A 12,803-nucleotide genomic window follows, 5' to 3' on the forward strand; every position below is an offset into this window, starting at 1 on the left:
GTAAACGTTTTTCTTTTCCTTTTCTTGTGCACTCTTCCGACTAAGGAGGGGAAGCATAAAAAGGGGTATGTGTCTTTCCGAGCTCAGCCCCATCGTCGGATCTTCGGTTTGTATGAAGACTCCTTCCACGGTTTTAAGAGTGGTTATTTTAAGGTTCGTCCCGCGGGGGGACATCACCCCTTTTGGTTGACGCTGGAGGGTGAGCGTCGGTTCCCCACTTACTGGAACTTTAAGGCTGGTCCGTCTGTGTTTACTCGTGTTTCGAAGGAGTTCTTGTCTTCGGAGGAGCGGGATATCGCTCTTGTCTTGTGGCAGTTATTTGGGGAGCGTCCTCTTAATCCTCGGGACGTGATGGGCGATCCGGTTGCTTGCCGGTCGTATGTTGGTGTGTGTCGCGTGTGCTTGTTCTTTATTATTTTTTATGTTTTGTTTCCCGTCTTCGTAACTTGGATTTTTTGTCTCTTGTTTCCTTTGCAGTTGAGATGGCTGGTGGTTTGACGCGGTATGACCATAGGACCGATCCGAGTTCGTCGGCCCATAGCCCTTTGGCTTCGTCGAGCCGCTTTTTAAGTCTTTTGACGATTATTTTGTTTGCGGATTCCACCTGTCCGTTTGTCTGGGGATGTTCTACCGAGCTGAAACGGTGGGATACGCGCAGTCCTTCTAAAAATTCTCTGAATTTTTTGTCGGTGAATTGGGTTCCGTTGTCCGAGATGACGATCTCGGGGATCCCGAATCGGGTGACGATCTGACGCCAGAGGAATTTTCGGCATTGGGTTGCCGTTATGGTGGACAGAGGTTCGGCTTCGATCCATTTAGTGTAGTAGTCTATGGCGACGATGAGGTATCTGAGTTGGCCAGGTGCCGTAGGGAAGGGTCCGACGAGGTCGATGCCCCAAGTGCCGAATGGCCGCTCTGCCGATATAGTGCTGAGCTGGTGCGGTGCGGCTTGGTGGATATTGGCGTGTCTTTGGCATTTATCGCAGTTTTTAACTACTTGCATGGAATCTCGGATGACCGTGGGCCAGAAGTAGCCTGCTCTGATGATTTTTTGGGCTAAGGTCTTGCCTCCGACGTGGTGACCGCAGCAGCCTTCGTGGATTTCTCGGAGTATGTACTCCGTGTTCTCGGGTTCGATGCATTTGAGCAGGGGTTGCGAGAATCCGCGTCTGTATAGCTGTCCTGCGACAATGGTATAGTTGGCGGCTTCCCTCTTTATTCGCTTTTCCTCTCTGGGATCTAGTGGTAGTGTTCCATCGAGGAGGTATTGCAGGATCGGGTAGGTCCAAGATCCCTGGTTCGAAATTGTTAGGTGAGCATTGGTTGTTGTTGACACGGAGGGTGTCTTAACGACTCCCTGGATTAACGATTTGTTACCGTGTCCGGGTTTGGTACTGGCCAGTTTGGAGAGTAGATCTGCTCTGGCATTTCGTTCCCTGGGGACGTGCCGTATGGTGACGTGTTCGAATCCTTCTCTTAGTTTGTTTACCCTAGCGAGGTATTGTTGGAGTAGGGGGTCTCGTGTCTGGTAGTCTCCGTTAATCTGGGAACTGACTACTTGTGAATCGGTATTTACTTCTAGGACCTTTGCTCCGACTTCCTGGGCTAAGGATAGGCCTGCCAAGAGGGCCTCGTATTCTGCTTGGTTGTTCGATACTGGAAATTCGTATCGTACTGACTGCTCGATCGTGATTCCGTCTTGATTTTCGAGTATGACTCCGGCGCCTCCGTAGGTGGAGTTTGATGAGCCGTCGACATGTAGTTTCCATGATTCGGGGGTGAGCTTTCCCGGGGTCATCTCGGCGATGAAGTCGGCCATAGCTTGTGCTTTGATCGCATTCCGGGGTTCGAATTTGATCTGGAATTGAGATAGTTCAATGGACCACGCTAGCATTCTTCCAGCTAGGTCGGGTTTCTGTAACACCTGTTTGACCGCTTGGTCGGTTCGAACCGTCACGAGATGAGCTTGGAAGTATTGTCGTAGGCATCGGGAGGCTGTAAGGAGTGTGAAAGCTAGATTTTCTAAGCGTGAGTAGCGCTTCGTACGAGTCCTGTTCCGATTCTAGCTGAGATGACGAAAGGAGCGTCCTCGGCTGAGGTGCCGTGTTGGCAGTCCTCTGGTAAGAACGTTATCGTATTATCGTCCGCGGAGGTTGGGACTTGGTTCCTTACCGCCATTATCTTGAGGTCTTTCTTCATTGTTAGTTTTGACTTTCTTGATATGTCCTTGCCTGTGATGACGTTTACTATGATGGTTGGATCTTCTTCTGGGTTTTCCCTCGGGGGTTGCTTTTGGGTTCTCGGGTTACGTCCTTCCCTCTCCGACGATCTGTCTCTCTCCGTGCGTCTTGGTTCTCTGATGATTTTGGCGAATTCTGGGAGTTTGCCGTCTCGTATGGCTTGTTCAATGGCGTCTTTAAGGTCGAAACAATTTTGTGTTCTGTGACCGTAACCTCGGTGGTATTCGCAGTAAAGGGTCTTGTTGCCTCCTGTCCTTTCTTTGAGTTGCCGTGCTTTCGGAATGATGCCTCGATCTGCTATTTGGTGGTATACCTCAGTAATTGGTGCTGTCAGGGGGGTGTAGTTTGAGAATTTGCCTATTCTCGGTGGTCGGCTGGTCGGCCTGGGGTGGTCCCGTACAAAATAAATAAATAATAAATACATTGGATATTATTATTCACACACACACACAAAATAAATAAATAATAAATACATTGGATATTATTATTCACACACACATTATCGATTATTGAGTTTATAATTAATTTTTAACCCAATTTTTGGTAATTAAAATTTAAATGATTGAAATTATTAAATGTTGAATATTTTGCATCTAACCAATTTATTTTTTTATTGAAATTAAAAAAAATGAGTTGTTAATCAATTCTAAATTTAAAATTAAATTTGAGTAAGAAAATAAAAAATATTTTAAATTTTATCTTACTAACCACAATTCATTTAAAGATAAGAAATTACTTTGTACATCATATATATTGTAGGATAGTATGGTCATTTGTTATTTTTTAATGGTAAATATTGTCAAATAAAATGGTGTAAGAAATTAGAAGAAAATGTATTTACAAGTTTAGGAAATACTAATTTATTTTTCAATAGAATAAATTATATATTGAATAACAAAAGTTGTTATTAGTTTCTTTTTACACTAACTAATACTCAACGATAGTGTTTCGGTATACCATGTTATCAAGAAATATTAATCAATCTAATAACTTTTGTAATGAATAAGTTTATGAATTTGAAAATTTAAAAATCATTTCATAAAATGTGAAGTTTTAACAAGTAACAATTGTTTTGACTTTAAGAATGAATATGATACTTTTTTTTTGAAAGAAAGCTCAACACAATAAGTGGAGCACAAGACAAAAATAGACCAAGTATGGACAACAGACTAAATCAAACTCATGTAGCACCAATAGATACCTCCTGTCACTTTCGGCAATGTCATCAACAACAGAAGGGATCCACACCTAACCACTCCTTGTAGTTCATGAACGACTGTTGTACAACCTCCTTAACCCCAGATCTTTTATTCTGAAAGATTATTCTATTCCTTTCTAACCAAATATTCCATACAATCGCACAGAAACATACCATCCACCTCTTGCGCTCTTGTTTACTAGTTGAAAGCTAAGTCCAGCTTTGGAAATGTTCCTTTAGCGTTTCTGGGCACGACCAGTGTCTTCCAACAAAGGACAGCCAAGCACACCAAGCCTGCCAAGAGAACTGACAACCAAGAAACAAGTGGTGACCATATTCAACACCTTGATTACATAACACACATGTCACATCTTCCTGAGTAACCACTCTCAAACGACTCAGCCTCTCCTTCGTATTGACCCTTCCAATAAAAAAAAAACCAATAAATAAAATTATCCCAAGTAAATTTTAACAAAGACAAAAGTCCATAAGTATTGCTATATATTAATGAAAAATTATTTTATTTTAAAGACAAATACAATTTTTTTTCTACGGATTTTCTAACTCGACAAGTCGAGGACTAATCCACCACATATTGATACTCTATTTATTAAGGGTCTGTCGCTAACTAATGGATTACACAAAATGAGATTCGAATTCCAAATACTTGCTTAAGCGGACAAATGAGATGGCCATTCAACCAATCTAAATTGATTAAAACAAATATTAGTTATTTCAAAATAATTAAAAAATATATTTTATTCTATACAAAATAATTTTAAAAAATGGCTTAAAATATGTTATGAATACTATAAAAGTTTGTAATATTCTAGTGATTTAGGTAAATACATGATAAAAATATTTTTTCTTTAATTTCTAAATTATTAGTGACTATGTAGAGTATTTCTTTAATGTCCTAAGTCATTACGACATTACAAATTTTTATAGTACTTCTAACATTTTTTAAGCCATTTTTTAAATTATTTTGCATAGAATAAAATGTTTTTTTGTGGTATAATTTAAATAAATTTATTAAAAAATATTCATGAGCTATCAAGAATGGGCAGAAGAGTATTGTATAGAATTCGAATTGCTCACCATATAATTTGAATCAGAGTGATTCGAACTTCCCCATGCGTAATTTGAATCATGTAATGTCTCACCATATAATTGTATGGAATTCGAATTGATAGCTCATTAATATTTTAAAGAAGTCTCGTAATTAAATATTTTGTTAGTTTTTTTTAACGTATGAAATAAAATATATATTTTTTAATTTTTAAATTATTAATTTTTTTAATAAATTATTAATTTTTTAACAGCATAATTCGAATTATACCATGAATTACTGTATGTGTAATTCGAACCAAGCAGTGTGTGCGTGTGTTTGTGTATAATTCGAACCCAGCTGGTTCGAATTATGTAGAAATGGAGTTCGAATTTAGCTGGTTCGAACTACATATAAACGTGCATTGGTGGATTCATGAAGCAGTTTTCGTTTTGGCTGATTCACGTAAATTATTACTCCCCTTGACTTATTATTGTGATTTGCCCTTATATATATTTATATATCTCTTCTTTTAGCTTTTTCTTAAAAATATTGGCACAAAATTAACGTAGATATATAACATACATACTGAGCAATTATCTTCATTGAATTAATCATAAAGGTTAATATAATATAATAACATAATTTCTACTTAATTGTAGCAAATATCTCTATTAAAAATTAAAATTGCTCTATTAAAAAAAATTGTATACAGATTGCGTATGAATGGGGTTGGGATTGGAATTCTTTTGATAATTTTTTATTTGTTGTTATTCTAAGTTATTCTTATCGTCTAATGTTCCAGTTCGATTGTCTTTTGCCACAATCATTTACAATGCATCACATCCATGAAATACCTCATCGAGTTGTCTTCACTGATTCAGGTTCCAACTACATGGATGTAAGTGTTCAAAGAAGAGGCAATAGTCTCTACTTTATCGAAGGATGGTTGGATCTACTCACCTATTATGACCAACCCAATAGAATGTGGTTAAAGTTAGATTTCTTAGGAGGAGCTCGATTTTTGATTGAGGAATTGCATCCACGGAACTTTATAGGGCAAGTTCAAGTTCCATCCCCTCCATGCTTTTTACGTCTGCCCGAAAATCTTCGAAGTGGAGCACATAATGAAATTGAATTCCCTCAGTTTCAGTTCAGTTTTGCTAAATTTGTGACAAATTCAGATATGCAATTTCAACGATTGGCAATTATATACCTTGTCGTATTGCATGGATAGCGGATGATGAAGCTTATCTAACAAGAGGATGGTCTGATTTTGCACGAATTCTAAATATTGAAACTTACGATGTTATTTCAATTGGTTGTCGTTACAAGAATGATTCTATACTATACGTGACTAAGGACTAGAATGGGTTCAATATTGTTTAGGTAATTTGATTTTACTATTAGCATTTAATTAAATTATAATTATAGAATTTTAAATTATTGCCTCAATTTATATATTACGATTATTTTTTGTAGATGTGCTATTTTTAAATAATTTAATAAAATGAAGTAGTGTCAGATATTATTAAGTTAATTTTTATCCTTTATTTTTTTATTTATATTTTCATTATATTTGACAAAAAAATGAACCTACACATATATTAAATCGTTGACCTAAAGACAATTTATTTGCCAATAGAAACAGATTTTATTTATAATTGGAATAAAATTTATTTGCCAATAATCGGTGGATAAAATTGAAATTACACTCGTGTCATATAATTATAATTGATTAATTGGTATAAAATAAAATTATACCCGTGCCATGAGTAATAATCTAAATAATTATATCTTAACAAAATATAATTTGAAATAATTTATAAATAATTATCTTAACAAAAATAATTATTTAATAATTGATTTAAAAATCAATGCAAAAAATAATTATTAATAATAGTATTATTAACTGGATAAATAATATAATTTCAAATTATTACTTGAAATATAAATAATATATGGAAATCTATTGAGTAAATCAATGATTTTGCACCTTAATAATTTGACAATTATTACTCAATTAACCAGTTAATTGAATTAGTAATAACAATTTCTAATTTCAAATTTTGTATATTAAGTAGTTATTAAAAATTGAGTAATAACGATTTACACGGAAAAATTATTGATAAATTCAATCAACTATATAGAAGATAATATACTAACAGTTTTAGTATATTATTTATGGCAAGCGAAATTATTTTCTCAAATTTTCTATTAAAATTGAAATTAGTAATAGTTTAAAAAAAGGTTTATTAATAAAATTACTAATAGTCACATTTTTATACACAAGATATATGTTTTCTATATATTATTTACAAAATATAATGAAACATGAATAATGAATGAGTATGTTATTTCTTCGACTAGCTAATTAATGCAAAATCGAGTATCTTTTTTTATTCGATTGAGGTCATATTCTGTTTGGTGAAAGTTTCAATCACCTTAATTAAATCATGTCTTTGTGCCTTAACTTATACAGGTAGTAATATGTTACATATTATTTGGTATATCTAAGTATTTATTTTCCATAACAGAGATGTAAAAATTCATATTAAGGTTTATTGCCAAATAATTAGTGGATGAATAATAGTAGATTATATTATTTTGGAAAAGTATTTTCATTATAATTATATCAAATCAATATTTAATTATGATAAAATATGTTAATTATAATTATATCATAGAATTATAATAATTACGATATTTATGTTATATATTTTAATCATTTATGTACGTAAATAATTAGAAATCAAAATATAACTTATAATTACCCGTGCCATGCAAGATTAAATAAGATATATAATAACATAGATGATTTGTTACTTATACTGATTAAATACAATAAATACATATTAATTTAGTTAAAAAAAATCACTGTCTCCTATGTTTTTCTATTTATTTTTTTAATTCATTAAATTCAATCAATTATAATAAATTAATTATATCAACTAATTAATTCAATCAATTATTTTCTAATTTATTTTTTGAATTCAATAAATCAAATAAAATTAATTATACTAATTATTTGTATTGACTAATTGATTTGATTAATTCTTAAAAATATTTTTATTTTATTTATTTTATAACTAATTAATTATTTAATTTTATTAGGATAAATATCAAATTCTATTTCTAATATAAAAAGATGTAAAAAATCATATTAAGGTTTATTGCCAAATAATTAGTGGATAAATAATAGTAGATTGTATTATTTTGGGAAAGTATTTTCATTATAATTATATCAAATCAATATTTAATTATGATAAAATATGTTAATTATAATTATATCATAGAATTATAATAATTACAATATTTATGTTATATATTTTAATCATTTATGTACATAAATAAAATAGAAATCAATCAAATCAAATTATCACGATAATAATATATTGTATATTATTACGGAAAATAATCCGTAGATAAAATTGAAATTACACCCGTGTCATATAATTATAATTGATTAATTGGTATAAAATGAAATTATACCCGTGTCATGAGTAATAATCTAAATAATTATATCTTAACAAAATATAATTTGAAATAATTTATAAACAATTATCTTAACAAAAATAATTATTTAATAATTGATTTAAAAATCAATGCAAAAAATAATTTTTAATAATAGTATTATTAACTGGGTAAATAATATAATTTCAAATTATTACTTGAAATATAAATAATATATGGAAATCAATTGAGTAAATCAATGATTTTGCACCTTAATAATTTGACAATTATTACTCAATTAACCAGTTAATTGAATTAGTAATAACAATTTCCAATTTCAAATTTTGTATATTAAGTAATTATTAAAACTGGGTAATAACGATTTACACGAAAAAATCATTGATAAATTCAATTAACCATAAAGAAGATAATATATTAACAGTTTTAGTATATTATTTATGGTAAGGAAAATTATTTCCTCAAATTAAATTTTATATAATTATAGTAAGTTTCTATAATTAAAGCAATATAAAACTGCTTCATATATAGCAATAATATTATACATATTTATATATCTCTTCTTTTATCTCTTTTTTCAAAATATTAGCATATAATTAATGTAGAAAATATATAATATTAAACTGTTTTGTTATGCATATATATGAATTTATATAATAACCCGTATAATTTATACGTATGGCATAATACATATGTCAAAAAAAGATTCCATAATTTTTGAAAATCACTGTTTTGTTATATGAAATTAAAATTGAAATTAAATAATTTCTATTTATATAATTTTTTTCTATTAGTATCAAGTATCTCCATTAAAAATTTATATCGTTTGTAATTAGTGTGTGTGTATATATATATATAAGTCGTAATAGTCAATTGTTTCAATTATTTTTCATCTACAAAATTCGTACCTTATTCGTATTTCTTTTTCTCTTTATTATTTTCCATACCTAATGGCTACAAGCTATGATTCTATCAACAGTATTACCTATAGTAGATTATGTAATGAAAATGTTAGGAAAATAAAGGCAAGGATTATAAGGTTATGGAAAGTTCCATCCAAATTTGACAAGAGTAAGACAGCTTATCTAGAAATGGTTCTCATAGATGATAAGGTAGGTTGATTATTCTACATGATTTCTTCGAGTGATGCTAGGTCCAGTTTATATATATTTACTGTTCACATTTTAACTTTATTTTGTGAGTAAACTCTTGGAGGAATCAACCACAGTGCGATTTAATAGAGTTGTAAGTGCTAATAGTCTTCGTTTTTAATTTGTTTTACAGTGTGATAAAATTCATTGTTCAGTGAAGAATTATTTGGCAAAGATGTTTGAGAATGATATGATCGAGGAGAAAGTTTATGTCTTCTCAAATTTTCTGATTGAGGAATCAAGCGGAATTTATCTTCCGACTACACATGTGTATAGAATAACCTTTAAGAAGGAGTCACGTATAGTAAATACGATCAATGATCGTAACATTCCTGACAATCATTTCAATTTTCTCAATCATGCTGATATATTGAGACAAACAAATGAAAAAGCTAACTTATTTGGTGCGTAATTAATTTGTATTATTATTATTATTATGTTGTTTCATTTATTTGTCTTTAATTTCATGCTTTTAATTCGTCTTTTTTTTTTTAAATTAGATGTTATTGGACTCTTAACCGAAAAAGGAAAAATTATATCATGGTCAAAAGCAAGAAAAAGTGGCCATTACATTGTGGTTGATCTCCATGATTTGCAGTATGTGAAGATTTAAAATGTCACAATTAGAATTTGTTTTGTAACAATTGTCTATTCATATGCAAATTTTTTTTATTATATATTATTACTTATTTGTTCTAATTTTCGCCTTTATTTAGAAATGAGGAAAAAATTAGAGCACACTATGGGATCAATTTGTAACTCAACTACTCAATTATCTACGTGATCACCAGGCAACCGAATATATAGTTATTATCCAATTTGCTGCACTTTTGTTGCCTAACGGAAGAATTGCACTTTCAAGATTTAAAATTTCTTTGGCCATAAATGAGGATTCTTTGTGTAGCATTAAACAGGGAAGTCCTCTTGCAAGGTTAATATCTAAGGCCAAATTAATCATATGGGATGAAGCTCCAATGATAAGTAAGTATTGTTACGAAGCTTTAGACAAATGCCTCAGAGACATCTTAAGGTGCTCAGATTCGTATAATGCTCATTTGCCATTTGGAGGTAAAGTTGTTGTTCTCGGAAGAGATTTTAGACAAATTTTACCTGTAATTTCCAGAGGCTCAAGGCAAGATATAATTCAGTCTTCTATTAATTCTTCATATTTGTGGCATAACTGTAAGGTTTTGAAGCTTACAAAAAACATGAAATTGTCACTAGGTAAAAACAACAACATACAAGAACTCAGAAATTTTGCAGAATGGCTACTCAAAATTGGTGATGGTTTGGCTGGTGATACAACAGATGGTGAATCGATCGTTCATATACCATCTGACATTTTGATTAAGAACTCTGAGACAGTTTTGGATGACCTCATTGATTTCGTGTATCCAGATATGTTATCCAATTTATCCGTTAAAAATTATTTCAAGGATAGAGCAATTCTTGCACCAACTTTGGATTGTGTTACTGATGTTAACAACAAGATGACTGCAGGGTTACCTGGACAAGAAAGAGTCTACTTAAGTTCAGACTTTGTGTGTGCTGAAGAGGGAAATATGGAATTTGAGTTAGATGCTTTCTCGCCGGAGATTCTAAATGGAATAAATTGTTCAGGTCTACCACCACACAAGTTGGTTCTAAAGGTTGGCGCTCCTGTTATGTTGCTGCGGAATATAGACCAAACTAATGGTTTGTGCAATGGAACGAGGATGCAAGTTAGAAGAATGAGAAATCATGTGATAGAATGCAAGACTTTAACTGGTAACAAAGCTGGAAGTATTGTTCTTATCCCAAGACTGAATCTAATTCCAAACAATGAAATATTGCCGGTCAAGTTTCAAAGAAGACAATTCCCAATTATCATGTCATTTGCAATGACAATAAATAAGTCCCAGGGACAAACTCTATCGAAAGTTGGAATTTACCTTCCAAGGCCAGTTTTCATCCATGATCAATTGTATGTTGCGTTATCAAGGGTAACGAGTAAAGATGGTCTGCGAGTGCTGTTGCAAGATCATGGACACTTAGAAGATAACTGCACGATGAATGTGGTATATAGAGAAGTTTTTGAGAGCCTATAATAAAAAGGTAATAACAAAATGTCTTACTAAATCTATTTATTTATTAAAATTTATTACTATCACTTAAAAAAATTTAGAAATTCTAGAAACTAATAGATGAATTCTTATTGTACATTAATAGTTTGAGAATATTAAAATTATCATAAAAATTCGTATAATTTTATATACAAACATTGATACAGTGTTGTTTCATGTATATATTTTGCAGGTATCAAAGGATAGCATTGAATTGTTATTCAGTAGGTTTAAATTATTTATTGTTTATTACAAAACTTTCTGCATTAGGCTTCTCTATTAATTTGTTCTTCATTTTGAGCTGATTTTGATATTTTCTTACTTCACAGTAAACCAACATATAAAACTTCGTTGGTAGATTTAAGTATTACTAGATTATTTATGGTCATATTGAGTATATATGCCTAATTTATTGAAAAAAGTAGATTAAATAACTATTTTATATTTAATACAATTAACACTATATTAAGAAAAGAAAAACAACGCATACAAGTTATTCTTTTATTAATTAAATTATTATAATTAAAATGAAATTTAACATAACAACTTAGAATTATAATTTCAATCTTATCACGTGCATGGCACGGGTGATTAAACTTGTATATATATATAAGGAGTAATAGTGAATTGTAACAATTATCATCTAGAAAATTCGTACCTCAGACATAGTTCTTTTTTTGTTTATTGTTATTTTTTAATGTTATTTTTCATACCTAATGGCCTACGATTCTATCAACAGTATTACTTATGGTAGATTATGTAATGAAAAAGTTTGAAAAATAAAGGCAAGAGTAACGAGTAAAGATGGTCTGCGAGTGCTGTTGTAAGATCACGGACACTTGGAAGATAACTGTACGATGAATGTGGTATATAGAGAAGTTTTTGAGAGCTTATAATGAAAAGATAATAACGATATCTCTTAATTAAATTTATTAATTTATTAAAATTTATTACTATCAATTTAAAAAATTGACAATTCTAGGTGCTAATGGGTAATGCATTGTTATTGTACATTTATAACTTGAGAATATTAGAATTATCATAAAAATCCGTATTATTTTATTCTTCTGATAAACAATTTTATAATTACGTTAATCATATAATTTTGTATACTAACATTGATATAGTATTGTTTCAGGTATATATTTTGCAGGCATCAAAGGATAGTGTTGAGTTGTTATTTAGTGGATTTAAATTATTTATTGTTTATTGGAGAACTTTTTGTATTAGAATTCTCTAATAATTTGTTGTTTATTTTCAGCTGATTTTGATATGTTCTTACACATATAACAATTTGTTGGTGGATTTAGGTATTACTAGATTATTTATGGTCACATTCAGTATATATGCCTGATTTATTAAAAAAAATAGATTACTAAAATCGGTTAATAACTACTTTAGAGTTAATATAATTAACACTAAATTAAGAAAAAATAAACAATGTATAATTCATTATCTTTTTATTAGTCAAATTATTATAATTCAGATTAATTTTAACAAAATAACTTAAAATTATAATTTAAATTTTATCACGTGCATGACACAAATAATTACACTTGTTTTTATTTTATAATTAGGTATAAAATAATCTAT

The 12,803-nt window shown here is 30.5% G+C and overlaps 2 protein-coding genes across 2 annotated transcripts; both read left to right on the plus strand.

The window, feature by feature from the left end:
- LOC107620097 lies at positions 8,908-9,721 on the plus strand. Its single transcript, XM_021114436.1, has 3 exons — positions 8,908-9,069; positions 9,242-9,512; positions 9,609-9,721. Exons 1-3 carry the CDS (start codon positions 8,908-8,910, stop codon positions 9,719-9,721), a joined length of 546 nt encoding a protein of 181 aa, XP_020970095.1.
- On the plus strand, positions 9,988-11,269 carry LOC110268169 (ATP-dependent DNA helicase PIF1-like). Its single transcript, XM_021114048.1, has one exon. It carries the CDS (start codon positions 10,083-10,085, stop codon positions 11,193-11,195), a length of 1,113 nt encoding a protein of 370 aa, XP_020969707.1. The 5' UTR covers positions 9,988-10,082; the 3' UTR covers positions 11,196-11,269.

Source organism: Arachis ipaensis, chromosome B10 (assembly GCF_000816755.2).
Source record: "Arachis ipaensis cultivar K30076 chromosome B10, Araip1.1, whole genome shotgun sequence".
In the NCBI taxonomy this organism is placed as follows: domain Eukaryota; kingdom Viridiplantae; phylum Streptophyta; class Magnoliopsida; order Fabales; family Fabaceae; genus Arachis; species Arachis ipaensis.